The sequence below is a fragment of the Panthera uncia genome, chromosome D4, assembly GCF_023721935.1.
Source record: "Panthera uncia isolate 11264 chromosome D4, Puncia_PCG_1.0, whole genome shotgun sequence".
In the NCBI taxonomy this organism is placed as follows: Eukaryota; Metazoa; Chordata; class Mammalia; order Carnivora; family Felidae; genus Panthera; species Panthera uncia.
This window is the reverse complement of record NC_064807.1, coordinates 28,011,526-28,038,404: the sequence shown is the minus strand read 5'-3', so window position 1 is coordinate 28,038,404 and position 26,879 is coordinate 28,011,526. Positions and strand designations below refer to the sequence as shown.

The 26,879-nt window shown below is 44.0% G+C and overlaps 1 protein-coding gene across 8 annotated transcripts in view; it reads right to left on the bottom strand.

Annotated features, from left to right (window-relative positions):
- AOPEP (aminopeptidase O (putative)) overlaps positions 1–26,879 on the bottom strand; it is a 340,428-nt gene that overhangs the window by 245,476 nt on the left and 68,073 nt on the right. For all 8 annotated transcript variants that reach the window (XR_007458796.1, XR_007458785.1, XM_049634244.1 and 5 more), the window contains exons 4-5: positions 25,626–25,779; positions 17,753–17,998 (exon numbers count right to left, since the gene is read on the bottom strand). Coding sequence is in view for 6 of the 8 variants with exons in the window: in XM_049634244.1 (XP_049490201.1) it covers positions 17,753–17,998; positions 25,626–25,779 (400 nt within the window). In the remaining 2 variants the exon portion in view is untranslated. The remainder of the gene's footprint in view (positions 1–17,752; positions 17,999–25,625; positions 25,780–26,879) is intronic.

The following is a 26,879-nucleotide window of genomic DNA, read 5'->3' as shown; positions in this document are numbered from 1 at the left end:
ATTTGGAAGATAACTGTAATGGTGATTCCTGTCTTGCCTTCTCTTGCTTAAACTGCTGTCCAGACACTGGGGAGATTACACTAGCTATCTTTGCCAAAAGTAAAACGACCTTCATCACTATTGCTATCCCTATGGGCATTCATTCTTTCCTTCACTTTATAAATAATAAATAAATCAACTGAATGTCCTCTACACGCCTGGTACTGTGTAGCGTGCTGGCTGTGATACAATTCAACGTCAGGTGAATATTTTTCATAGGTGGTATTTTTTCATTCCAAAGGCATGGCTTCCACAAAATGCTATCTTGGCAGTGCCCCAGGTTCTTGGTGAGAGCCATGAGTGCATGATAACCCTGGCCTTGAAACAAAATGCAAGTTAGTTTTCCCCAGGTCTGAAGTTACTGTGAAATTCTCCCAAATTTGGACTGGGCAGCCCACACTGTGGCTCACGCTACACATCCTTCCGTTCCATATGCCATGGAAACCCAGGGAAGGACCAAGGGAAGTGTGCGGGTGACATCAGGGAGGGCACTGGTCACCCAAGACTCCCAGGAGGCACTCGCCAGGTAAAAGACTTCATTAGATCCTCCAGGCAATCGAGCTAAGAGAGGTTAAACAGCTTCTTGAAAGGCTTGAATTCAAATTCAAGGAGCATCAAAGAGCTTAGAAAAGTAGTTAAATAAAATGAATTTCCAGGAACATGTGCAGACCAGTCTGAAGTAAGGAATGAAGACCCATGTGCTAATAAAGTAGAAAAAGGTGGCCATAACAATCTTTAAATGGAAAGCTACCCAGCACAGTTGTCAAACATAAGGATCTGGGATTAGTGAATGAAATCACGGCACCGGGGAGACATGGCTCAAACCGCGGGCTATACAGTCAGATACCCTGGTTGAGTTTCAGCCTTGTAACTTGGGAGACTGAGCAAGACCCAACTAGTCTTTTTGGTTTCCTCATCTATCAAATGCCAATAATACTAGCCTCTACCCAGAAGCGGTTGTAAGGCTTACATGAGACAGACACACATGAAATGTCCCCAGCAAGTGCTGGGCCTAGAATTAAGTGCTCCATAAATCGATCCTATATTCACCAAGGAGATACACTTTTGTAGCTTCCTGGGCCTGGTTTGGACTTTCCAATTTCTGGGCAATGAAGAGAACTAGAAAGTGATCCAGAAGAAGGCAAGTGAGATGATTAAAGAAAAGGAAAACAGCAATTACGAAAAGAAGCTCGGTAAAACTGTTGGGATTATCTAGGCCGGCAAAGCAAAAGCTGGAACGGGCTTAGCAAGAAAGCAAAACAGCAGTAAGGCACCCCGTTATTCAGCATGGGGTGACCAGCTGTTCTGCTGCTGGAGTTCGGTCATGGTAGGACGTATGTTGCTGCAGCAAGAGGAGCAAGGGCTATAGAAAAGGACTCGCTTATAATTTTCTTTTTATGAAGAGTCATTTCCCTTGGCCTCAGAGTCAGACAAGCACAAGTCTATTTCTCACCAAACCAGACATCCATTTGAGAGCATAGGAAAAATGACCTTCCGGCTTCTAACAAGATCACCACATCCCTAAAGGGGCCTAGGGGTCCTGCCAGGTAGGGGAAGTAACACAAATGGCCAGTAGCTCCCCTCACCCTGCTCTCTGAGCCTTTCTGTGATGGCTCTCTTTGTCTGTTCCCCTCAAGTGATGACTGTCCTTAACAGTGTCACACACAAAATACAGTGTCCTGCCCAGCCAGGATCACTGTATTTTGTGTATCTCTGGTAAATATGTACCAGGGAGGTCAATAGGCTGAATGCTTGTGTGTGTGTGTCTGCACACACGCAGCGCAAAGGCCTGCAGTTCGTATCAATTTTGAATCCACTAAGATGGTTGCCCTTTAGAGATTAAAAAAAATTATTTGCTATGCTAATAAAGAACATCTTCTGAATTTGTTCTTCAGTGTCATGCCTTATTAAAGCTGAGATAAATCACATCCCTTGCTTACCTCCCGTTGATGTCACTGAAAAAAATTAGATTATTCTAGCCAACATGAAACCATAATGGGGTAGCTGCCTAGCCTCTGCTCACTATTTAAAATTGAGTTTTGGGTGACATGCTCTAGAATTATGTGGGGGGTGGTAAATGGACATTCATCTGGACTTAGAAAAACATGTCTCAGCAACTCTGCCACAATTCAACCCATTCCTTGAGAAGCCGGGAAATTCGGACACGTTTGGTTGTTTCCATATCCCACTACTTTCCACTTCCCTTTCTGGCATTTCATTCCACTTTTTCTGTTTTCGGATCATGCTTGGCTTTCTGCCCAAGTCTGAAGATTAAAACCATTAAAAATCTCTGTCTTCTCAACATCCTCCTATTTACAAAAAAGAGCCCGCATTGGCTTTCCCCTTTATTTTTCTCTCTTACAAGGTTAAAAGCATATTTCTCCTTTTCCTCTTTCAAACTTTTTGATTTGAAACCTACACAGCAGCACTATTTTATAAGACGGGTTGCTGACCTTTTGGCCTGGGCTCAGCCCGGCCCCTTGCCTGCCCACCTCTGTGTCTCTGGAGTAAACACCCAGCTGCCGAGAGCCCAGCTGTGGGTCCCTCCACCAGCTACAACCATTCACTCAACACCAGGGCACAACCCAAATAAATAAAACCAACAGCCCAAATTGTATAAACAATATTTAGTTCTCTTAACCAGAAAAATAAATGGCATTTCTTAATGCGGTTGAAAAGAGATAGCTATTAAATGGGCTATTTAAAAATGTCAAACATGTAGGTTCATTTTTAAAAAAGAGGCTCTCTCTCAATTTCCCAAGTTACTGAGAATGGGATGAATACATCTTTAAAATTGCTGAAATTAAGAAATCTGAAAAACAACATCATTACCAAACACTGAGAAGGGATCATCCATTGTGGCTTGGGTCTAAAGGAACAAAAGCCTCACCATGGAATGTTAGGTTTGAGGTGAAGATTATTATTCTCGTTTCCATCCCTGCTTTATTGCACGTAGGTTGTTTTGGAGAGCCACACGAAAGTGCTGACATTTGATTGCTTTTGAAACTTCCTGAGAAACTTCATGCGGTCCCACCTGTAGTGGGGGATGAATAAGATGCAGGCACAGCCCTAATTCCCGCAACTAGCAGGCAAATCGATGGAATCTTTGTGCATTTACTGACTCCTCAAAATGCACCAAATACTCAGTGCAGCATTGTTGACAACAGTAAAATACTGGGGGGAAAGCTCAAAGATCTGTATTTTGGAAAAATAAAAAGGGAACATCCTCAGAGTAGAACACCAATGCCACTAAGTTTAAAAAAAGAGAGAGAGAGAGAGAGAGAAAACTTACTAGGACTTACTGGTAGAAAGCAGCCCAGGATGTAATGTGAAGTGATAAAAAGTACAGAGTAAACAGGGTGTGTGTGTGCTGCCTCCTTTTGTGTAAGGAAAGGGAGGGGTGGTAATATCCATATAGTTTTACTGGGTGTTATTGCATTTGCATGAAGAGACACAGGAAGTTATATAAAAAGCTAATAAAAGTACCTAAAGAATGAGGAATGAGGTATATGGGAACAGAGGTTAGGAACAAAAATAGAAAACAATTTCACTATAGAAACTTACTATTCAAAGGCCTTTTAAGGTTGATTCCTTTGCAAAAGTGTCTTGAGCCATTCCCATTCTGGCCTACAGGATTATCTCAACCAACACAGGAGAGTACTACTTACAAAATGCTGTGTGGGCTTCTGGGAGAGGGGCCTTGGGAAGGCAGCCTGAGCAGGGCTGGCATTCAAAGCAGAGCAGAGCAGGACATCACCCCGCCCCGCCGCTGCTCACCCCTCTCCAGCCTGGCCTTCTTCCTGATTCGGAGCCTCTCTGGCTCCATTTGGAAGTGGCAGGGGTGGTGACACAGGGTTTTTTTGGAAGTTTCCATCACATAGTCCTTTCAAGCATAGGTCAGATAATGCCTCCGATACCACCGAGAACGGACCAGACACTGCTGCCTCAGGAGTGAACAGGGCTCCATCTCTGATCCAAAAGCCACAGGAAAAGGGGTCAAGGACACAGAGCTTTCTCCAACTGCTGGACCCAGAGCCCCAGGGGACTCGGACAGTCCAGCTGAGTCCGGGTGGGATCCCAAATCCCCAGAAGTTCAGGATTTCTTTTAGATGTGGAAAAGGAACTAAGAAATGAATGTGACCTGAATCAAAAATGTCTGCTGGTTTTATTCTGCTGCCATCTTCAACTTTTTTGGGGAGGAGGAGAAAAGTTAATATGTGAACTACTAAAGTTCAGCTACATCCTTGAAGGGAGACCTAACAAGAATGTAGGCGCTACTCTAAAATGCTCCACTGAATTGAGAAATTCCATTTGTACGGTCTGAGTAATCTGGGCTCAATAACTCTTTGTAACAAACCATTCATGTTTTCATAGTACCATGGTAACTTATCACACCTATTTTTATTTTTTCCCTGGAGCTATTACTTCAGAGAATCATGGACATCCTGGGTTGGTAGGGAACCTTAAATTTTGTGATTCATACTAGTAAGCAGCCAATCACAGAGGTGCTTTCTGATCCATAAAACTACCAAATGTCTCCAAGCCTACCAAAGCAAGGGACTGATATCTGCCAAGAGCCTACTATGCACCAGCTGTTAACGTGATCTTATCTGATGCAAACAGGAGTCCCGGAGGTGAGCAGCCACAGAGATTTTACAAACGACTAACTGGGCCGAGTGTCACAACAGTCAGTGGCACAGCTGCACGACACACAGTCTTTCCTCACTCCAAAATCTGTCTCTCCCTCCATCATCTACGTCCCAAGGACGGAAGGACTGACATAGGCTCTGAAAAAGCATGCAGTAACAGCACAATGGTTCAAAAGGCTAACCAAGGAGAAATAAACCACAGGAAAGGATATTAACTGCACGTCTTGCCCTTGCTTAAGCTCACAGTCTGTGCATGGGTCTACAGGTTTCTATTCCTCACCTCAAGCAAACAACCCACCATTAGAATCCACTTGTCCTTGGGGTGCCTGGGTGGCTCAGTTGGTTAAGCGACCCACTTCGGCTCAGGTCATGATCTTGCAGTCTGTGAGTTCGAGCCCACGTCAGGCTCTGTGCTGACAGCTCAGAGCCTGGAGCTTACTTCAGATTCTGTGTCTCCCTGTCTCTCTACCCCTCCCCTGCTCACACTCTGTGTCTCTCTGTCTCTCAGTAATAAATAAATGTTAAAAAAAAAAATTAAAAAAAAAAAAAGAAAGAAAGAATCCACTTGCCCGATGCCTCAGAGGCCAAGAGTGACAGAAGCCCAGGTCCTGATCCTGGCTGTCAGCACCTGCTGAGACTCATCGCCCCACAAGTTAAACTCCTGGGCCAAGCGGAAAGCAGAGCTTGCCCTGCCGGGGCGCGGGGGGAGAATGGAAAATCATGACAGGCGCTGGGCAGACAGGCCTCTCTGAGTAGGAGGGATTCCATGAGGAGAGCGGGCTGGTCCTGAAGGTAGCTTCGGGGAGCCTGTGACAGCTGGGCCATCACAGGGCTGAGAGCTTGTCTGTGAGGATCAAATGACAGAATATATGCACGAAGACCCTCCACAAGCTGGGAAGAGTTGGTCAATGGTATTACCATGTAAGAATTGGAAGGGAAAGGATCCCAAGTTGCTCAAAGCCACTGACTCATCTTTGCAATCCTAAGGTCTAATGATACTTTGTCTGTACATGTGAAAAAGAAGTAGCCCTTGTAAATTCGTCAGGGCCCTGGGTTGTAAATGACAGAAAACCAACTCAACCAGCTTGGACCAAACAGAGCTCCGTGGGAAGGTTCGCAGACCCACGGGAAGAGCAGGGGCACACATGAATGCCATTTCTCGCCCAGATTTCTGCTCCTCTTCCAATCTGAGACCAGGCTCCTCCTGCTAATGGAGACCCAGCCGGGTCACTCCCACCCCACACACTCCTCAGCCCCCTCTGCCCCTCATCCCCGACTGGGAGATCCCAGGGAGGAACTCATGCCCATCTTAAGGTTCCAGTACACAGGTGCCTCGGGGGAGAAGTTACGAACATGAGTAGCACGTGGCTGTGGGAGGGAGGCACTGTGAGGTACAGCCACGGCCTGGGAAGGTTCCTGGGGTCTGAGGAGGACAGGCTGACAAGCACCAGTCTCCTCTCAGACCCTGAGTCAGACCTCGGTGAGACCCCCTCCTCTGTCCACCTCTGTGAACACATCGTGCTGGTGGCAATGCCGGTTAGGTGACTGTCTAGATCTGGGCCTCTGGAGGAAGTATTACAGAGTGAGAAGATAGACACTTGGTCTTGAGTCTTGACAACAAGCACCTTCTTTGTCATCTCTTCTTTTAGAAATGAATTTGACCTGAACCAAAAATGTCTGGCGGTTCTATTGTGCTGCCTTCTTCGTCGTTTTTTTTGGGGGGGGGACAGACTTCCTTCAACAACTTGGGGCCTCAGACATGGAAGCCACAGAACAGGCATTCCCCAGGTGAAGAGCCATCATCTGTATCCTCAAATAACATGAAACTATCCCTGTGCTGGCAGGCACGAGGCTGGATCCAATGGGCTCCTTTTGTTCGTCCGTTCACTCTCCTCACCCCAAGTTCCAGCACCACCATGCACAGCTCAGAAGCAGAGGGGAGACTCGAAGTTGTAAAAGATAAATTTCAAACAGATACAACAGAGGTGACCCTGGACCACATAGGTAAGGTAAGACTCCTTCCCAAACATGTCTCCCCAGATAGCACTGAAGCTGAGGAGGTGCCCCCACCCCCTGCCCTGGGGAAGGGGGCCAGGCTGCAGGGTCCTGGAGGCTGGCAGGCTTTCTGGGCCCGATTTCCTGCGGTGGCCTGGGGCCTGAGCCCCCTACCAGGCAGTGTGCCCTGCTGAGCTCTGGGGCCCATAATCTCTTGATTGCTTGCAGCTCTGCAAGAAGATATCAAAGCCAGGAAGAAATGGTTTGAAGCCAAACAGAGGGGTGAGAGAGCAGGAAAGGCTGATTGGGGGTGGAAGGAGTCTGGAGGGGATGGGTGGGGAGGGCCTGAGGGTGGGGAGGGTTAGGACAAGGGAGAAGAGAAATCAGAATTAAATGAAAACAGTGTCTGTAGCTGGGCCCCTTTCAGTAAAGTCCTGCCATGCATACATTAACCCTCCATCGATGAAAACAAAATCCAGGGACCTGGGGCTGGCCTGCTGGGGCACATAAAGCTTAGGGGATATAATATCTTCCAGGTGGGTGTGCCCAGAAGCACACAAAGGTGCTTGACAGGTCGTTTAAAACTGACTGTCAAGGTCAAAACAACACCACCTGCAGGTACAACTAAAATGTCTTCATCCATCCCCTCCTCTGGGTTCTCTGTTGTTGTTTGTTTTAAACCAAAGCACAGTTTGAGCGGCAGACAAGCCTGACAACTGTTCAAACATATGTACGTGCAACTTATTAGCTTGCAAATGGAGGTATCTGGAGGCTAAAAACAAGGGGTGGGGGGAACAAGTTAGCTGCCATCTCAGAGGGGGTGAGGGGAGGGGGTCTTAGTTGTAAATGGCTGGGCTGGAGGATGAAGGCCTTTATCCACGGAGCGTGCTCCTGATGCGGTATTTGGAAACGCTGTTTTGCACTGACGGTGTGCTGAGCAGAGGCGGTTATTATGAAAGGAAGGGGCCCTTGCCCTTGAGATCTGTTTATTTTGCAATTAACCAGGACTAAGAGAGGCCCCTTCTGAACCTTCTGCTTGCGGGCCTAAAATTTAAACGCCCACTGCTGCCTAGGTGCCCAAGGAGTACAAGAAAATCCCAAGCTTATGACTAACTCGCTCTTACATCAAAAAGAAAATATATGTGTATGTAAATTGCTAAATGAAATTGAATCACCTCCACTCCTGTTCAGCATAAAAACTCAGCATAAAAACCTAATTAAATCAATGAAGGTTAGGGCTCTAAGACACTCTGCAGGCGATTCTAAATCGGCCCCTTCACCTTTTGGGATGAGCACTGGGTGTTGTATGGAAACCAATTTGACAGTAAATTTCATATATTAAAAAATAAATTAAAAAAAAAAAGAGTACAAGTAATCAAATAGTGGTAGTATTTTAAAAATAATTCTAATTATAATGTATACCTCAATTTTATTTTCCAATAAAAAGTAAATCAGAGTAAAAAAAAAATAAATAAATAAATAAATAAATCGGCCCCTTCCTTTTTCCTGGGATCCTGGCCTGTCACTGGGTTCAGCTCCTCCAGAACACCCCTTCCTTTCGAGTAACAGACAAGCAGGGAGCCTTACCACGGAGCATCCCTGCTATCCTCTTTCCTCAGTCTGACATTCTCACCTGAGAGAAGATGGCAGGGTGTGGAGTCTCAGAGCTTCCCAGGAGAATTTAACCTGTCCAGAGATGCCTGCCAACCCTGCACAGTCCCCAGTGCACACACTGCTCTCTAACACCTGAGCAGAATCACCTGTGTGGACGTGTTAAATTTGCTGATGGCAAGACCCCACTGCAAACCCACTGAATCTGAGTCTCCGTGGTGGAACCCAGGTTCTAGGGATGCCAGGGCTCTAGCCAACCCACTAGATGCAAGGAGAAATAGAAACTCCTTAAAATTTTTCTCATCCTATCTCATTTCCATTTTTGTGTGCATTTTAAAGTGTGCCCAAGTATATTAACGCTGTATGAAATGTATACAACTTATAAACACCTGTAAATTCCTTGTGCGGGTGACAGTTCAAAAAGAGATGTAGAATCAGAAAAGTGTAGGGCCTCCTGCACTAAACTGTGAGCCCATCTTCCTCACTGCGATAAAGCAAGGCTCTCACCAGTGCCTGACACATGGCAGGTCCTCAACTGACACTGACACTGACACTGACACAATGAAAGGTGGATTCCACAGCCAGCTGTACAGTGGGCTCCAAGATATTTTGGAATAGAATTCCTTCTCAAAGTTCTGTTTTGAGGAGGTTTTTTTGAGACCATAAGAGGAATGTACACTGTAAAGGAGAATCCCTGGGCACATAAGGAGGGATACTGCACCTTCTGGCCCATCTTCAGTAGGCACATATACACCAGGATATTAAATCAGGATAATAGGATATTAAAGGCTTTCTTAGAAGTCCTTCAGCAAAGACTCCATTTTAACTCTGTTTAATCCATTCATTTCCTGAATTAATTACGCCACAGTTCCTTTTCCCACATTATTAACATTCCACAAAACTAGTCTTCCTTGGAACCTACTGTAGAAAACCCTAATTTAGACTAAAGGTCTCCTACTTCCTTGCAGCCACAGAATCACCAGCATTCATCATACCTGTCCATTGATATGCATCTACTGAATGAATTCTTGGCTTTGCCCATCCAGGCCTTTCCACCTGCCAGCTTTCAATAGGATGTTCAGAAATTGCACATGTGTGATAAAAGCCAGGAACTGCAGCTGGCTCATTCTCAAAGCAGGTTCTCAGGGTCTCTTCTTGGAGTGGACCAACTCAAATATGAGGATCTGCCAACCACAGTCCCCACAACTCAGCAAGCTGGCCTCTAAGGAATAAAGGCCCAGTGATGGGCCCCCAGGATCACAAGAGCACCCCCTCTTCTTTGCCCATCCCAAATCCTGGCTGAGGAGCCCAAGTATCATTCACACTTTCCTGAAATGGAATTCTAAGTTTTCCATTTTCTGGTGAGAAGGGGAGGTGGTTATTTTCAGCAAGCTAACTGGGAAAGTGAAGGGCAGATCTGGCATTCTGTCTTCCCGGAACAATGTCTAGACTTTCTGAGGAGTCACCTCTATAAATAGCATGGTTAGTTAACTAAGAAATATAACATGCTCTACTCTGAGCTCCACTCGGGTTAAATCAAGGTGAACTTTTGCATTGTACCCGCAAGTCCCACTAAGCAATCAATTTCTTAAAAAGTAATCCATTTTCGAAAGGATCACATCTTTGGCCTTTTAAAGTGAATACTACTTTTTATAAAAGGTAGCTAGCGCACTTTTCCAGTTACATTTCAGTGGTGGGGTAAAGTGACAATCAGCCACTTTATGCACACAGGCCTCTGTGGCTCAGATGTCGGGGGGTTGCAGGTGCATATTGGCTGTAATACAGCAGAGGCAATGTTCCCACCGAGCAGAGTTATTCATGCATTGTGCCTTGCTTGAGGACTGTTTCCAGAGTTGGTGTTTTCCCCCAAAGGAGTCTACTCCATGCCCACATACATATATAATACAGTCCAGAAGCTGGTAGCATTTGCTCACTCTGTGTAGTGGTCTGAGGAGTGAGAACCCACAAGGTTGGGAACATTCCAACTCAGGCAACTTTGCGCACTGAATTCCATTGTTCTTTTTCAGCCAGGGAGTGTATGTTCTATTTAGTAATGATGCTTCTGTGGAGAAATAAGTGGGAAGGGGAAAAAATAAAAGCCTTTTCTTTGCAGTGGAAAAACGGGAAGGTAGTGCTGACTGGCCATCTCAGGCTCAAGGGCTGGAAGAGATTAGGGGCCTATGGAGAGAAGAAGATTACAAATGTAGGCAGAGGGATGATTGCTTCAGGAAGGCCTTTCAAAGGCCTGACAACTTCTCTTGAAGGATGGCCCCAGCAGTGTTCTGTGAAGGTAGGACTGTCAGTCTATGTGTGTGGAGAACAGTTCAAAGAAAACAAAACACTTAAGCCTAATCTTTCAGAGGGTGAGGAATCGTGGCGTAATGATGATAAAATGCTACTTCTGGGTCTGACAAGCCGCACAGCTGTTTGATGGCAAGAAGAAGATTCTGGCTAAGCCAAAAGCTGTGAGTTCACTCTGCTGTTGTTCCAACAGAAGAGAGAGAGAGAGAGAGAGAGAGAGAGAGAGAGAGCCTGGCCCCAACTTACTCATGTGATCCAGGAATCTGCCTGGTTACCCAGACTCTGTGGCTGCCTCAAAATGAGCCCACGGTGAAAGCTGACCTTCAGGTAGACTCCATGACACTAGGATTCCCAGGAAGAGACCCTGAAGCAAATACATACACCTCAGAGAGGGTTCCAGAAAACACTCACCTAAGTCTGAACCCCAGACTCTGACAGCCATCCCGTGATGAGGCCGTTTTACTTCTCTCTCTGACATGCTGGCTTTAAGTGACTTGGAGGCATCATAGATCCTCCTGCACCTGTGCCATGAAGAACGGAGCATACATACACCTTCTCACTACCTGCCCCACTCAGTATAAACTCGTAGTGTCAAAACTAACCAAATAATCACGGCCAAGGGCTTTCAAGGTCTCAGAAGAATATGACTGTAGGAATACCAGTTTCTATTTCAAGAAAGAAAAACAGAAGAACTAGAACATGTTAGACCCTTCTCTGTAAGACAGTAGGGAAAAGAAGTCAGATAATTTTCTCAAGAAGAAAAATGGAGATCAAAAACGAAATGGAGGAATGAACACAAAGGAAGCCACAAAGGGGACACTTGTGAGCTAAGCCTCCTTGCATGGGACCTCACCACTCACCCACATGTTGCTTGTTCATCACTATGGCAAGGGCTGGCGTGCCAGTAAACACAGGATTAAAGTCTTTCAGGAAAAAGAGAAGGATGGTTCGAGCTGCTTTCTATCATTCACACCCACCTACTTGAAAAAACACAGAAGCGTTATACTAGAAAACATGGGAACGAAATGCCCCTTCAAGACATTTTTAAAACCAATCCACTCAGAAACAAATTTGAGAATTTGAGAGTTTGGGAAACAAACAGCAACAACAAAGAAACAAAACCCACACACAGACCCCCCAAATCCTCAGCACATCAGAGAGGGGAAGAGCTGGCAGCCTTGGTGAACAGAAAGGTGCCCTCATTTACGGCTCAAATCAGATTCCTGAATGGAAGAATCACTACAGTTGCATCCTGCATTGAAACCATGGGGTCACATCCCCTAAAATTTAAAGGGCTATTTAAAAATATGGCGGTTTCGGTTTGGGGGGAGGGGGTGAAAAAATTCAAGTAGAAGCCAACAAAGAACAAGCAAAGAAAAATTCCCAAAGCTGTGAAACCTTGCTATTTAAGATAATGACAGAAATTTATGACTGCTTCCTTCCCCGGCAAAAAGGAGCACAATTAGAAGGCTGAAAACAACAGGCCCTTTGTACCAGCATGTTATGTTTTGCTTATTCTATTACACACTGGCTGGGAGATAAGAATAAACAGGACAACACCCTGTCTAACCCCAGGAGGAGGGGGCGGAGGGAAAGCTGGTGACGTTCATTCTTGGGCATGTATGTGCACACCGTTCATTCCCAAATTGAGGTACTTGAGAAAATTGTGCCTGCAACAGTCAGGAACTAGTATAAGCACCCAGAAGCCTTTTATTGCACAATCACATCTTTTAGGATAAGCCATGTATAATAGGGAGCTTTATAGTTTTTCTCTGCTGTGAAGTGCACTGAAGATATTTAAGTAATTAGTGATTATTTCTCTATGCTCTTTATCAATCCTATTTTTGTTCAGTCTTTGAAAAACTTAAAAATTAGGATGAGTAGGGGCACCTGAGTGGCTCAGTTGGTTAAGTGTCCTACTCTTGGTTTCGGCTTGGGTCATGATCTCATGGGTTCGTGGGATCGAGCCCTGTGTCAGGCTCTGTGCCAAGTGTGGAGCTTGCTTGGGATTTCCTCTCCCTCCCTCTCTCTCTGCCTCTCCCCCTCAAAGTAAGTAAGTAAGTAAGTAAATAAATAAATAAATAAATAAAATTAGGATGAGAGCATATAAACACAGCCTCCTTCCCTGGATCCAATGTGTCAAAAAAGCTTGGAAGGAATCAATCAGCCATTGGGAAAGGCCATGTGGTGGCCTGAGGCTGTGTTCTCTCTTCTCCACAAGAGGAGAGTTGCCAGGTGTTCTGATGCCCCGCGATGGAGAATTCTGCTCAAGGACAGCAAATGCTAAGCCAAGTCAGGTTCTAACTAGCCAGTCACAAGATGGTATGGCACTGTTGGTCCTCACAAAACGGAGAAAAGATCTGACTTCTCTTGCAGCTCTCTCTCCATAACACCTCACTGCCTGGAACCATCAATCCCCACTCAATCTCTGCCATTTCTTGGTCGTTCTTGCTAGTGCTCCTCATGAGGGTGTGCAGGTGGCTTGGTGACCCAAGCACTGAGGGACCATGGAATCTCCTGGCACCCAAAATGACTTTATGGAAGGAGCTAAGAGAAGCCATTCTAAAAGCTCACTGCTCTCTTTCTGCCCCTCCTGCCCATTTCAGTGGTTCTCATCTCGGGGCCTTTGGACCTGCACTACCTCAGCCTGGGTTGCTTTTCCACCAGACCGTCACAGGCTGGCTCCTTTCTGTTCTTCTGTCTCATAGCAAACATCACTCTTTAAAGAAGTCTTTGCCTCCCCACCCTAACGATCACCCTGTCACTTACTTGGTTTTCATTCTTCATAGCACACATCTTAGTTTCTTGTTTTTAAGTATACGATTTTCTCCCCTGACCAGCATGTAAGTTCTGCAATGACAGAGATCTCATCAATCTTGTTCACCCCCATAGACTCAGCATCTTAAATCCTACCTGGTACACAGTATGTGCTTAATAGAAATTTACTGAAAGGATGACCAGATAAATAAATAGGCAAACAATGGTCAGACGAACAAGACAATCTGCTATGAAACCAGTGGAAAAACAAGTCAAAGCAGAATCATCACCTAGTGTCAACCACAATGCCACTGTATTTTTTTTCAACTTTCCAAGCGGAACCAGGGGTGAAGCTACATGCAAACAGTAGATCTGAGAAGGAGACTCACAGAAAACACAGCTTTTTTTTTCCAGTGCTTTAAACACAAAACCGCTCTGAAATGATGGCAGAAGATTCTTGAAATTCAAATAGAGGAGGAAAAAAAAGAATGTATTTGGATGTCAGCAAGGTAGTTCTGCCAACCTAATTATGCCCCGTGACATGTAATTGTGAACCGCTGAAAGACAAATGGCAAAGCAAAGCATTTATTATAAACACACACAGAGGTAAGACTGAGGTGTTAATTTTTAAGCAACTGTCATCAATCTGGTTCCAGGATATTATTCCATTAACATTATTATTATTATAACAAAGAATGTAAGCACGATGATGAGTTCCTTTCATGTATTTCTCAATACCTGGGAAACGAGGCTTACTCGTCAATCTCTAGCTGAGACACCTGAGAAAAACATGAGGACACAATGAAAATGGCAGAACACTAATTATACCCACACAAAGAGAGTGGATCTATACATCGGAGATTCACTTAAAATGCATTCACGTCTTTGGCTAGACACCATATTACTCAATCCAAGAAAGGTATACTCCTTATATGGCAGATTCAACCTCTATGGAAGGCACAAGCAAAATGAAACAAACAGAAAGTGTACATGCACCAAGTGAGAAAATTAAGGGAATGGAACTAGTCAGTAGTGTCTCAGGGGCAAACCGGTGATTCTTCTCAGAATCAGAAGAGAATGAAAGCATCTCTCCCCAGAACAGTGACTGAGAAAAGGAGGTTGATAAGTAATGGCTCCTATTATATTAAAGGTGACCCAAAAAATGAGGTGCAGTTTTTTCTTTTTTTTTTTAATTTTTTTTTTTTAACATTTATTTATTTTTGAGACAGAGAGAGACAGAGCATGAACGGGGGAGGGTCAGAGAGAGAGGGAGACACAGAATCTGAAACGGGCTCCAGGCTCTGAGCAGTCAGCACAGAGCCCGATGCGGGGCTCGAACTCACATACCGCGAGATCGTGACCTGAGCCGAAGTCAGACGCTTAACCGACTGAGCCACCCAGGCGCCCCGTAGTTTTTTCTTTTTAATTTTTGTTTTAATGTTTATTTATTTTTGAGAGAGACAGAGACAGAATGTGGGTGGGTTAGGGTCAGAGAGAGAGGGAGGCACAGAATCCAAAGCAGGCTCCAGGCTCTGGGCTGTCAGCACAGAGCCTGACGTGGGGCTTGAACCCACAGGCCATGAGATCATGACCTGAGCTGAAGTTGGACGCTCAACTGACTGAGCCACCCAGGTCCCCCTCTGAGGTGCGGTTTTGATAGATGTTCTAGTTACTGCTATGTTTGAAAAGCCCGCCAAATTCTAAAACAATGTGTACGTGTTGTTTGCCTTCTTATAAATTGATTTGTCATTATCATATGTTCAAAGTATCATATTATACAAGTGTGTTTCTCCCTACTTTACTGAAATATCAGAATCAGGCTCCAAACAGACTCAGAGAGGAGAGTTTTAAGATTTTTCCATACAAACTACGATATGTAATATTTGAAATACAGTAGAATCTTTATGGATATCATCCAAAGTTTTTGAAAATTCTTGAAAATGGTTACCAACAATTTACCCATTTTAGTTCATGTGGGAATGTTTAATGCCATTCACCAAAAAAGAATACTACAATGGTAAAAAATGGTATTCATTATGATTAAGACCTAATCACTCGAGAAGTCCAGAGGTATGGAATTTATGATCTTGCTTACATGTTTATAAATGTGGACTCGGCAAAGAACCATTTAATCTACCAAGAAATCCTTTGATCTCTAGTGCATTGCAATTAACAGGACAATGGCAAGTTTCAGTGCAGAGGTCTTTTTGGATGGCTCCTACTACACTTGGGATTTCTCTGTTCCTGTTTAGGGTACAGGGTTGACCTACAAGACTGTCATTTTTTGTTCCAGCTTTGCTTTTACAGAGCCCCAAGCAAAGCCCTGACCATAAATAAGGCAGCAGGGCCCCCGGAGCCAGCTGAGTCATAAACCCCACTCACTCGCATGTGGCTCAAGGTGTTGGGATCCTGCGAGAGTCAAGCCAAGCAAGTGGAATCAATTTAGGCCAGAGTTAGGAAAAACAGAGTGCTCCCCCCACCCCTGGCTGGCAGTGGAAGATACACAATCCCCCCTCCACAGCTCAAATATGGGGAACCGTAACTAAGCCCAGGAAAACATCTAGACCAGGGCAGACTACTTCCACAGTCTAAAAGGAAAGAAAAAAATGGGGGGAAAATGATATTTGACAACCAACCACAAAATTTTAAATGTACGGGTCTCCTGTTTTTAAAGCATAAAAACGGTCTTGCTGCTGCTGAGTTATAACCATCACATTTTCTGACATTTGTGCCCAGTACCATTTGGCCTTAGGGTTCTTAGGCTTATTACTTTCAAAATACAGAGCAAAGCATGTTTAAGTCACTTTAAATATCTCAAAGAGCAGCAAACCCACTGCCTACCTGCTTGGGCACCCAAACTCGAAAAGAGAGGCTTTCCAGAATGGCCTGCAGGTCAACAAATTCTGGTTTTGGCAGACTGCTGTCAAGAAGGAGCTACAGAAAATGAGGTCCTCTGTATGAAAAATACTCTGCCTTTGGTCCCCTCACGTCAGAACTTGGAACTGTTAGCAAACATGCCCTGAAAAGCTACAACTCTCATAAAGTGCTAAAAACTCCCAAATAAATAGAGGCCCTCAAAACTAGGTACAAATGAGAAACATTTAATGAACAACCCTTTCTTCGCCAATAATTCTGCTTAAATTAAGTCCAGCAGACTCTTCAAAGGGACCAAAGAATCCCCCTTGTTAAGACAAATTCTATATATAGACATCCAAAACAATATTGATGCACATAACCAAATATATATAATTATCCTAGTTTCTACGTTCTCATTATCTTCATAAATACAGGATAAAAATCAGCCAAAATGACTTTCTCAGACCTCCTCAAGGATTAAGACTAGCCAGCCAGCTTTAAAAAGTATACGTATGTAGTAAAGATCAAAAGCAAATGTTCTGGTCAGTTCTTTTCTACTCATGGGTCTTACTAAGAATGTATGCAGTTTTCAGGGAAAACACCACAAATGACAGCTGTTCAAAAGCATGGAAATTAATTGGCAGCAGGAATTTCCTTGACTAATAGGGAAAAACTTAAAGTCACATGTTTTGATGAGCTTATTTTTCCTATCTTCAGTCAAGCATATTCACTGTTAATGATTAAGATTTTCACATAGAAATATAACCAAGTGAAATCCTGAGTATGTAACAAGTAAAATGCTGAGTGGAACACAGGTACCTATTATTGAAGGAACAATAGCATTAACGAATGGGTTTTAGGTGTCAATAATATATAGGGAAAGGTTCACCTTGCAGGCCTGGATTATCCACGAGAACTAAAGTGAGAAAACATTAAGAATAATGCATTTATTACATTAAAAAATATTAGCAAGACAAGTGACACCACCCCCACTGCCCCACCCCCCGGTAAGCCATCTGCTTTGAGCTGTTTTTCCAGCAGTGGTGATGGATTTACACTGATCCATCCACAGTCTCTCTGACACAGGGGCTCTCAAGTCGTTGCCCTTATGACCAATGGCGAGAATGGATGAGACAGCTGGTCAGGATTAGGCGAGCAGCCTGTGGCCCAGGAACTAAGTTGTGTTCCTCTGCCCAGAGTTGTGACCTTGGGCCCATTAGCATTATGCTCTCACCACAAGCTAACCAGTCACTCATCAGCCACGATCCAACATACATCACTCTGGGGGCACAATGTGTTTTCAATCCAAGCAACAATGTGAGCTTGTTATTTTCAGAGCAGCTGATTGAGCCCACGACACCCAAAGGCTCCCGCGTGGTGGAGGCTACACACAAACTGTCCCTCGAGGCAGCAATGAGATGTCCAAGCATGAGCAACTGTGGCCCTTCCATCCTAACGGAGCCCTGACAGAGCCCAGGGAAAGCAAGAAATAGTCAAAGGATGTCCAAAGCATGTTATCCAAGTGCCACAATAGAACAACGTACCTGGCCATCCCCAGACTCGGAAAATTGCCAGGGACGATGAGTATGTCCAGCCTGGAGAACGGGTGTGTTCCCAGGACACGGTGTGCTGCTGAGAGGCAAGGAGGGACCAGTTGCAGAAGGGTCTCTTGGCAGGCACCCTTGAGGCACACTGGGGCAAAGACCCGATGAGGAATAATTTCCTGGGTGGTGGCAGAAGGATTCTGGAAGCGGCAGGGGTATTCCATGTGACCACAAATGCCAACATACCTGGGAACAACACGAAATAAATAGATGCACTTTATGGTAAATCAGGTTTATTCTTGCCATGGAGGTGGGGAACTCTCACAGACATGCACAACTTCTAAGAGATGGCAGTTCAGATGGGCTCACGATCAAGACAGTTCAATGGAATTCTTGGCTTGTCTGTTTCTCTGCAGCAGTGAAAAACTATAGGTCAAAATACTTATTGATGTGCTGAATTGACCGAGTAGCTTCAATCTAAACTAAGTGAAAGTAGATTTTCCTACTTATTTTAGAGTAAACAAGGAAAACCTCCCAAGCCTCAAAACAACAAAACAACCCCCTCCCGAAAATAAAAAGCAAAATTTCTGCCCCTCAGAAATGTGCTTTTCAAGTATCACCATGGAAAAAAATCTCCAAATCAGAAACAGTTCATAACTTAGAAAGGCAAGGATGGTGCAAAGCCAAATTAAAGATCCCATTCTAGAATTTCCTAGAATAAAAAATGAACCAAATGACAGGACAGGTTTCGACTTTTCAAAAGAACCCAGTCCATTTTACTAAAAAAGTAATCCAGATGCTCATGTTAAAAGCCATCAGAAGTTGTGCTCTTATGGAATACAGAGACACTTTTTTATTTTCCCCAATCCACTTTTGATACAAATTGAACAGAATCAACCTTTTAAGGAAACAGATCAGAGCTCAGCCTGTACCATCTGATCGCTGCCAGTTATTCTGTCAAAGGTGGAGCTGAAAAAGAATTCCTAGAACTTGACTCACAGGCCTCGAGAGAACTCATCTACCCAAAGAAACCCACATCAAAGGGAACTCTATTTTTTTGCCTGTTAGCACGTCCTTTATTCAAACACAATGGAAAACCCCTCTAATTTTAATTTACAAATTACAATTTTACCTATGGGTGCTTGTTGGATTCACAGTGAATAATGAAAAACCTTAAAATGCTGGCATGTCCCAATAGGGTCAGGCCACAACAATAATTCCTCTCCAAGTTTCTGAAGTGGCTTTCACTTATCCAAGGCCAGCACTGCCCAAGGAGATCCACACAGCTATGGAGATGAGCCTTGCCCTCCCACAGCTTGGTGCATAGAACACAGCTTCCAGCACCAGTGACATTTTACCGTTGTTGAGGGTAAGAAAAATGGGTGGAGACCCATAAACACTTCTGCCAGGATAAGGCAACAGGGAGAATATAATTATTGACATTGAATGCTAGCCAAAGCCCCTGGGTTGATAACCTTGCTTTATGGAGAAAGTGACTAAAGGTGCCTGTTGGTAAACATTTACCTGAAAAGGCTTCAAATGTCCACCTAATGACAAGTACTGTACTGGTGTATACATTCAAAGGTCTCATTAAGTAAAGAAGTCTATTTATTAAGGGGTGCCTGGGTGGCTCAGTTGGTTGAGTGTCTATTGATTTCAGTTCAAATCATGATCCCAGGGTAGTAGGATCAAGTCCCACACCGGGCTCCACGCTGAGCATGGAGCCTGCTTAAGATTCTTTCTCTTTCTCCAACCCCCTTCCCCTGCTCACGTGCTCTCTGTCTCTCTAAATAAATAAAATAAAAAAGAAAGCCATTTATTGAGTTAACCACCTAAGATATTTACATAGGGACACAACGGGCTATAATAATTAAAGCTTACACTTCCTGAAAAACTTTCAGAGCACATTAAATAATAGAGAAACTGGAGGTGCGGAGGCATCTTCAGTACAAATGTGGGGCATAAGTTTAAATTCTATGTGTCAAAGCACAATTTCGCAACGAGGCATTCCACTGGCCTATCTAGACACATACCACGGGGCCAGACTATTTCCTGCAGCCAAGAAAGATCAGAAAATAATTTGAGGTATCAAAAAAAGTCAACTTGTTGAAGAGAAAAGGTGAGTTAAATTCTCTCTGGACATGAACGGCACTAGCCAGGGGGAATGAAGGTTATTCCAGTTGTGTGTATTAGCACCATTTTTTAATAATCAAAGCCTGGGAGAAAATGCAGGACTTTAAGGTAATCAACCTATAGATAAATGAGACTATTAAGGCTCTCCCAATAAAAATGTACGTGGCATCAGGGAAGGCCACACATAAGTTCCAACGTTGGGATCAGGAAAGCTGGGCTTCAGTGGCTGTTCTCACACGGGCTAACTGTGATGTGAGGCAAGCAACTCAGTGCCCAGGGCCCCTTTCTCGTCTCTAATGTGGTCTCATGAAAATGGCTGCAGGGGGAGGGGAGGAACTGACTGGAAAGGAGGTGAGGGAACTACTGGATGCTGGAACGTCCTCTATTAGTTTAGGGTGTAAACAATTGGCAAAAACTCAGACTTAAAATCTGTGCACTTTGTTTTATGTTAATTATACTTTCGTTAAAAACAAACAAAAAACATGGCTTCCAAGGTTTCTTCTGGTACTGTGATTCTCTGACAACTCTCCACATGAGGCCCTCGCCCCTCTTCATATTGTACGTTTATGAAGTCATGAATAGTCCTCTATGAAAGCAGTATGAACTCAAAGATGCTTCTTCTCACACTCACCTTCGACCGTTCATTTCTATAGCTGTGCCTGCTCCAACCCACTCTTAGTATCATCAACAAGTCAAGCATTTGTAAATAGCTATTCCCTGTGCCCAGGCTCATAATCAGGGTAAACATTTTAATAGTTAAAGATTAATAGTAATGCTTGATTGTTATTTATAAATAATCCATACTGATGAGAATTAAGAATAGTAAACAATAACTCCTACCACAACTGCTATTGAACATTCACTGTGTGCCAAGAACTGTTCTGAACACTTCATGTGCATTATCCCAATTAATCCACACAGCATTCCTGAGGAATAAGAACTGTTCTTTTCATCACATTGTGAGTCATCACAAGCTCCTCCCTCCCGACCTTCCTTCCCCACATACTCCGTTAATCTTCTTGAGTAAATTTGGATCCTAGATTTTTCTAGAAGCTGAGCTCAGCTGCTCTGTGGTTCTCTGGTTTCCTGTTCCTCCTTGTCGATATTGCCCATTAATATTGCCAAGAGTGGGAAGAACTGGTGAAATAAATGTTAGGTTGATAAATGATGGGAACCAGACCACTGGTTCCCTCTCCTGCGATTCCTGGGCTGAAATCATTTCACATGAGGTCTTTCCAAGGAAGAAGAGTGACCAGGTTTTATTCAGAATCACAAGATTGGACACTGCCTACAGAGGTTCTCCTCTGGTCCTCCTCTTGTTTCCAGAATGAGATGTATGGAAACTAGCTGACAAAGACATTTCCCTGTCATAGGCTCAAAAGGAATCACCAAAATTTCCCTTAGGGATGCAGGTCCTTTTTTGACAGTTCAACTCAATCATTTAGTAATGATTTCCTGCATTCTTGCTCTACTCGAGGCACCCCAAAGGTGTGCCACGTATACACATAGGAATAAATTTCTGACCCTACCTTTGAAGAGTTTACAGTTGTTTTTTTTGTTTTTTTTTTTTTTAATTTTTTTTTTCAACGTTTTTAATTTATTTTTGGGACAGAGAGAGACAGAGCATGAACGGGGGAGGGGCAGAGAGAGAGGGAGACACAGAATCGGAAGCAGGCTCCAGGCTCCGAGCCATCAGCCCAGAGCCTGACACGGGGCTCGAACTCACGGACCGCGAGATCGTGACCTGGCTGAAGTCGGACGCTTAACCGACTGCGCCACCCAGGCGCCCCAAGAGTTTACAGTTTTAATGGAAGAAAAAATTTAAAATTCTGGTACATACAACGACACTCTAAGATGTTTGGACAATTTATTAACATATTTTAGCAAGCAGAGTAGATGCTTTCATACCGTAAAGATCACAAGTGTTCAAAATGCCACCACCAGCCACCAGTGAGCTGTTGGCAATGATGACAATACATACGCAGTGATGCAGTCGTATCTGAAAGCTGGATGCATTTCCTAGGGGAATTCTCGTATAATGCAAAGCAAAATGCAGGATGTACAATAAAAGCCAGAAAGCTGAAATATACCAGGGAGCTAGAGCTGGAGAAATCAAACCAAGCCAAGAAGATTTGGAAAGGCTTCTCTGAAGCAAAGCGTGTACTGGAAATTGGCATTTTCCCCTATGATTTATATATCATTCGTTCTTTCCTAGCCTTCCAAAGACACAGAAATAGGGCCTCACTCTGCTAGGTTCACAAGGCAACTTTCCACAGACCCACAACTCTAAAGAAAACTGCTTCCCCCCTTCCCCCACCCAAGCTTTCCCTTCTTTAGGATGAGCAACCTCAATGCCTTTTCTTTGTGGTGCCTATTTTCCACGCTTTTAATCATTTTTCCTGAGTTCCTCTGGACTTTATCCAAGTTTCCGTGTCATGCTTAAACTGTATGGGCCCAAAGCGAAGACAATGCTTTAACAAAGGCCTCCAGAGGTTAAACATAATAAAAAGATTCCTCTGTGGCCAGAGAAGGTTATATTGCAGCCGAAGAAAATTAATAAAACTTTCAATGGTTTACCTAAGTGCCTTCTAATTAACGTATTTATGAAAATGCTCACCCAGAGTGGGCTGGAGCACGTGTGGAATTGAGTTGGAAGAGGGAATGTTCTTCCTATAATTTAGCCCACATGAACAGTGATCAAAAGTTCAGTGACCAATACTTTGGCCAAATTTCTGGGACCCAGATGAACACTTTAGGTAAATGAAAGCCTGTGGTATATAAGGTCCCTATAAAAGTTACATTTACGTGCATTGAACTGGTGGTCTTGGGAAGGTTTGAAGTAGAAGAGGGGGGTGGGGAAAGCAAGGGGACCAGATGTGAACATAACCGAAAACACTGTTGCAGTTGGCACTTCAGAGTACCTTTGTTGGCAAACGTAGCATGGAGCCAGAGATTTAATGGATAAAAACACAAAGCTACCCTCTGATGACTAAAGACAGCACACATGAAGCACGCAGCCAGGGAAGGATTAAGCAAATGCAAGCTATTATTTTATCAGCAGTACATTTTTGATAGACAAGCACAGTGATAAATGAAGGGAAAACTTAGTCATAGCATGTCAGACATGGAAGGGAGTGTGGGAAGGACTCCGTTCCTCAGGCCTCTCCACACAAGGACATGCTCCCCTGGAGTGGCACCTCTGACCTCTCTCCAGCTGCTCTGATTGGCTTGGCCACTCTGGGCTGCCTCTTTTCCTATCTGCTTGCCCACAGACGGTGTACTTTTTGGCCAAGAGGCAGGCTGCGTGTATCTGTGTTGTGGAGGCCAGAAGCAGTCCAGGTAGGCAGGTAACTGGACGGGTAAGTTTGTCTAGTTTGGAAATGGAGTATTAGAAAGCCCACTGTGACTGTATACCTGAGTATTCCCAAGTCCAGCTTCTGTCAGTAACAAAACCTTTACTGTGCTCTCCTTCTATGGTGTCTCAGCTGGCTGTAAACTCTAAAGGACAACATCCCCTTCCCCTGAACCCCAACGGGAATTTCAGATGCCATCTCTTCCCAGAATGCCCAATGGAAATGGCCATGGCTTCCTCCTTCACAATTACGGGCACAAAGTGAAAAGCCATCTCTGTTGCTATGGGCAGTAGAAAGAGCACATAAGAAGTGGTCCTGCCCACTCCCCAACCTCGTATCCCTGGGAATATGGCTAGAAGGAAAAAATAACAAATGTCTTTCTTTGCCTTGCACTACAGCGCACGGTTTTCAACTGCACACCTCCTCTAACAGTCAAGCAGCCCTGAGGCTGTAGGTGAAGAGCACAGTGCTTCTTCATCATGAAGAATTTGACAACCCCAAGCAAAGTCTTTATTCTACAGAGAAGCACAGTACAGCTTTGCCCCAGGAAACCTACCCAACCAGTAGGGACAGCACCCTCATGCTCAAAGGCAGAATTCTCAATTTCTGTCTTCCGTTCTAAGGCGACTCATTCCAATCAATAAGAGTGACTCAGACATGGCAGTGACTCTCCAGGTGGGAAGGTGGATCAGACTCCAAGTAAGGCATGGACATTATACACAGTTTTTAAAACTCCCCAGGAAAGATTCTGAATCACTTCTATAGGGGATAAAGCCCAGATGGGAATCCAGGTGTTGTAACTCAGTAGAGATATGAACACGGACATATTGCTGTCTAAAACCTCAATACCTTTATCTATAAAATGGAGATAATAAAGCCTATCTATCTTATAGGCTTATCCTCAGGACTAATCAAGATGACATTTAAGTCAAGACTTTTCCTGATTTCAAGCATCCAATGACTTCTCTATCATTTTGGGATAGGCTAGGGTATGTTGCAATAACAAACATCCTCAGTGTTTTAGTAGCTTAACCACAGAAAAAAGTTTATTTCTTGCTCCTAACAAGTCCACTGAGGATCGCACTAACTCTCTAGAGCACCTGTCCTCCCTATGCAGAAATTTTGCCACCCAAAACAGAGTAGGCCACATTGGCCTACTCTGAGCTCAGTGGCAGGAAAGGGTCTCACGTGCAAGTAAGTATTCCCACGTGAAAGTAATATGTGTCACTTCTATCCACAACTCTCCTCTTCCCAAGAGTGCATAAGTAAAATCCAATAAGCAATCTAGGATACTGTGTATAGCTCAGGGAAGACTAGTCCAAAATAGGCAAGTTACTAAGCAGGAAGTGGAAATCCCTTCTATTCCTCCAAAAAGCAAAATGCAAATGGTAAGGCATGCTTGTCATAGGAGAGGGCTCAATGGCTTTATGTCCTAACAATACCAACCACCACTGCAACCGCTGCAGTAAGAGTGAAAACAACATGGCAAAACACAACCAACACAAGGGAATTTGCACTAAAAGCGTATCTTGGTTGGTTTACTCTGGGCTTTCTCTACCAGAAGGTACTGGACATAGTGACTGTGTATAAACAGGAAAAGTGGTTAAACTAAGCTGGGTGTACAAGTCCCAGGAATGAAGCATGATGCAATAATGCACAATTTGGACACTTCGTACCTCCTATGTCCATTCCCTTTGTCCCTTTTGGTTCTCAAAGCTAGAAACAGTTGAAGGTCTGGGGAAGCTGCAAGTGAATATCCAATGCCTATGCTGATTTTTAAACACTTTAAACTGATTTTCTCTGGTCCACATTGAAAAAGAAGGAATCACTACTCAAGTTAATGGAGTCCTAACCCAGGAGGTTACTTGTAACCATGACCTTGTGACAAGCTACCTTGTGTCCTGTGCTCCAAAGCAGACTGACAAGCCCCACTGATGGAGGGCCACCCCTACAAACGCACTGCTAACAGCAGTCCTTGGAACGAAAACAGTAGAGTGGCCTACGAAGTAATCCAGCAGACAAGCAACTCCTCTTTATTGTGTTTTTGACCAAATTGGCATTGAAAACCAAAATTAAAAAGTGTAGAAGGAGGGAAGGCATTGAATCTGAGGATTCTGTTGACTTAACCAAACACATAAAAATATTTCACCTGACTTCACAGCAGATTTCATATATACTTCTTTTCTTTTCTTTCTTTCTGCATAAACAATATGCCCACATTTCTGCCTCTCAACTCCCTTTCCCTCCCAGTAGGGTTTTCCTGCTTTGATTAATCATATTTTGGTTTAGTTTCTCAGCAGGGATGACTCACATTCCCAGTGCTTGGAATAAATGCATCATACTGCTCCCTTAAGTGTTTGTTTTTCAGCAAGTTCCCAAATACGAACCTGAAGTCAGCCTCGGAAGGTGACAGAGATCTCTCTGCTGCCAGATCATTGGATGAGCAGGTCTCTGGCTTCATTTCTGTCCAGGATCCCACTGCGATTGTGAAGGTGGAGGCCGGCATCGGCATGGTTACATAGTAATGCCAGCTTGAGCACCCTATAAACAGAAGGAGAAAATCCATAATGAGGCCAATGAATGGTTCTGGACGTCACTCTGTACCTTTTCGCTTTAGGCACTTAAAGAATTTGTGTGATAAGATGGCATGAGCTACTCCTGGAGATGGGTCATATCTACTGAAGGGGCATCACTGCAGTTCTCAGGCAGAGCCTAGAGGGATGACGGTTTCAGGGCAGCTAAGGAAGTTTGTATCTCCTTAAAGACCAGGGATCAGTTTGAAGCACTTCAAGTGAGGCTATAAATAAAGGGTGGCACTTGAGATGGTCACGTAAGGGCTACAAACACATAAAGGGCACAGGCTGTATGCTGCTATAGAAACAAGAACATCTTTTGTTCATACATATTGCCTAGAGCAGTGTTTGGCATAAAAAAAAGATGCTCTGCTGAATACATAGATGAAGAAATGAACACATGAATGATCACTACTGTGCTGCTAAACTATTTTGTCTAAATTCAATTTAAGTCCATCTAAAATGGATATGGTAGAGAATGGAGAGACGAGGGAAGGAAGATACCTGGGTTTTAGTCCCAACTCTGAAACTAATTAGCTGTGGAAGCTTAGGTTTATCCCTTATCCTTTTTATCTGTTCAGGTATTGGGCTCCTCCCCCATTCCTTAAGGAGCAGATGAAAACCAGGCCTAGAGAGTTTCAGGGGAGCCAAGGACTCCCAGCTAGTTTGTAACAGGCCTGGAATTTCAGCTGAGGCTCCCCACCCCAGCCAAGGGTGTGTGTTCCACTTAGGCCAAAACATAGTGAAGGTGTTTACAAAAAAAACAAATGACTGATAGTTTATAACACTATACTTCTTACTTCTACGATGGGAAAATGCTTTCACTGTTTCTGATATCTGAATGCACCCTACAACCTGATCTAATACAGTATTTTTTTTTTTTTCCTGAGCATCTGCTATAAATTGATGATGTGCTTAAGGAGAATTCATATCACCTCTTGTTATGGAACACACTTCTCCTTTCCTCATGTTCCATGTAGGGAACTTCCATTACTCAAATAGCCCTAGCCTCTCTTTCAGCCCCATACTAATTCTTTTGCAGGAGCTATTCTTGTCATTCTTTTTTTA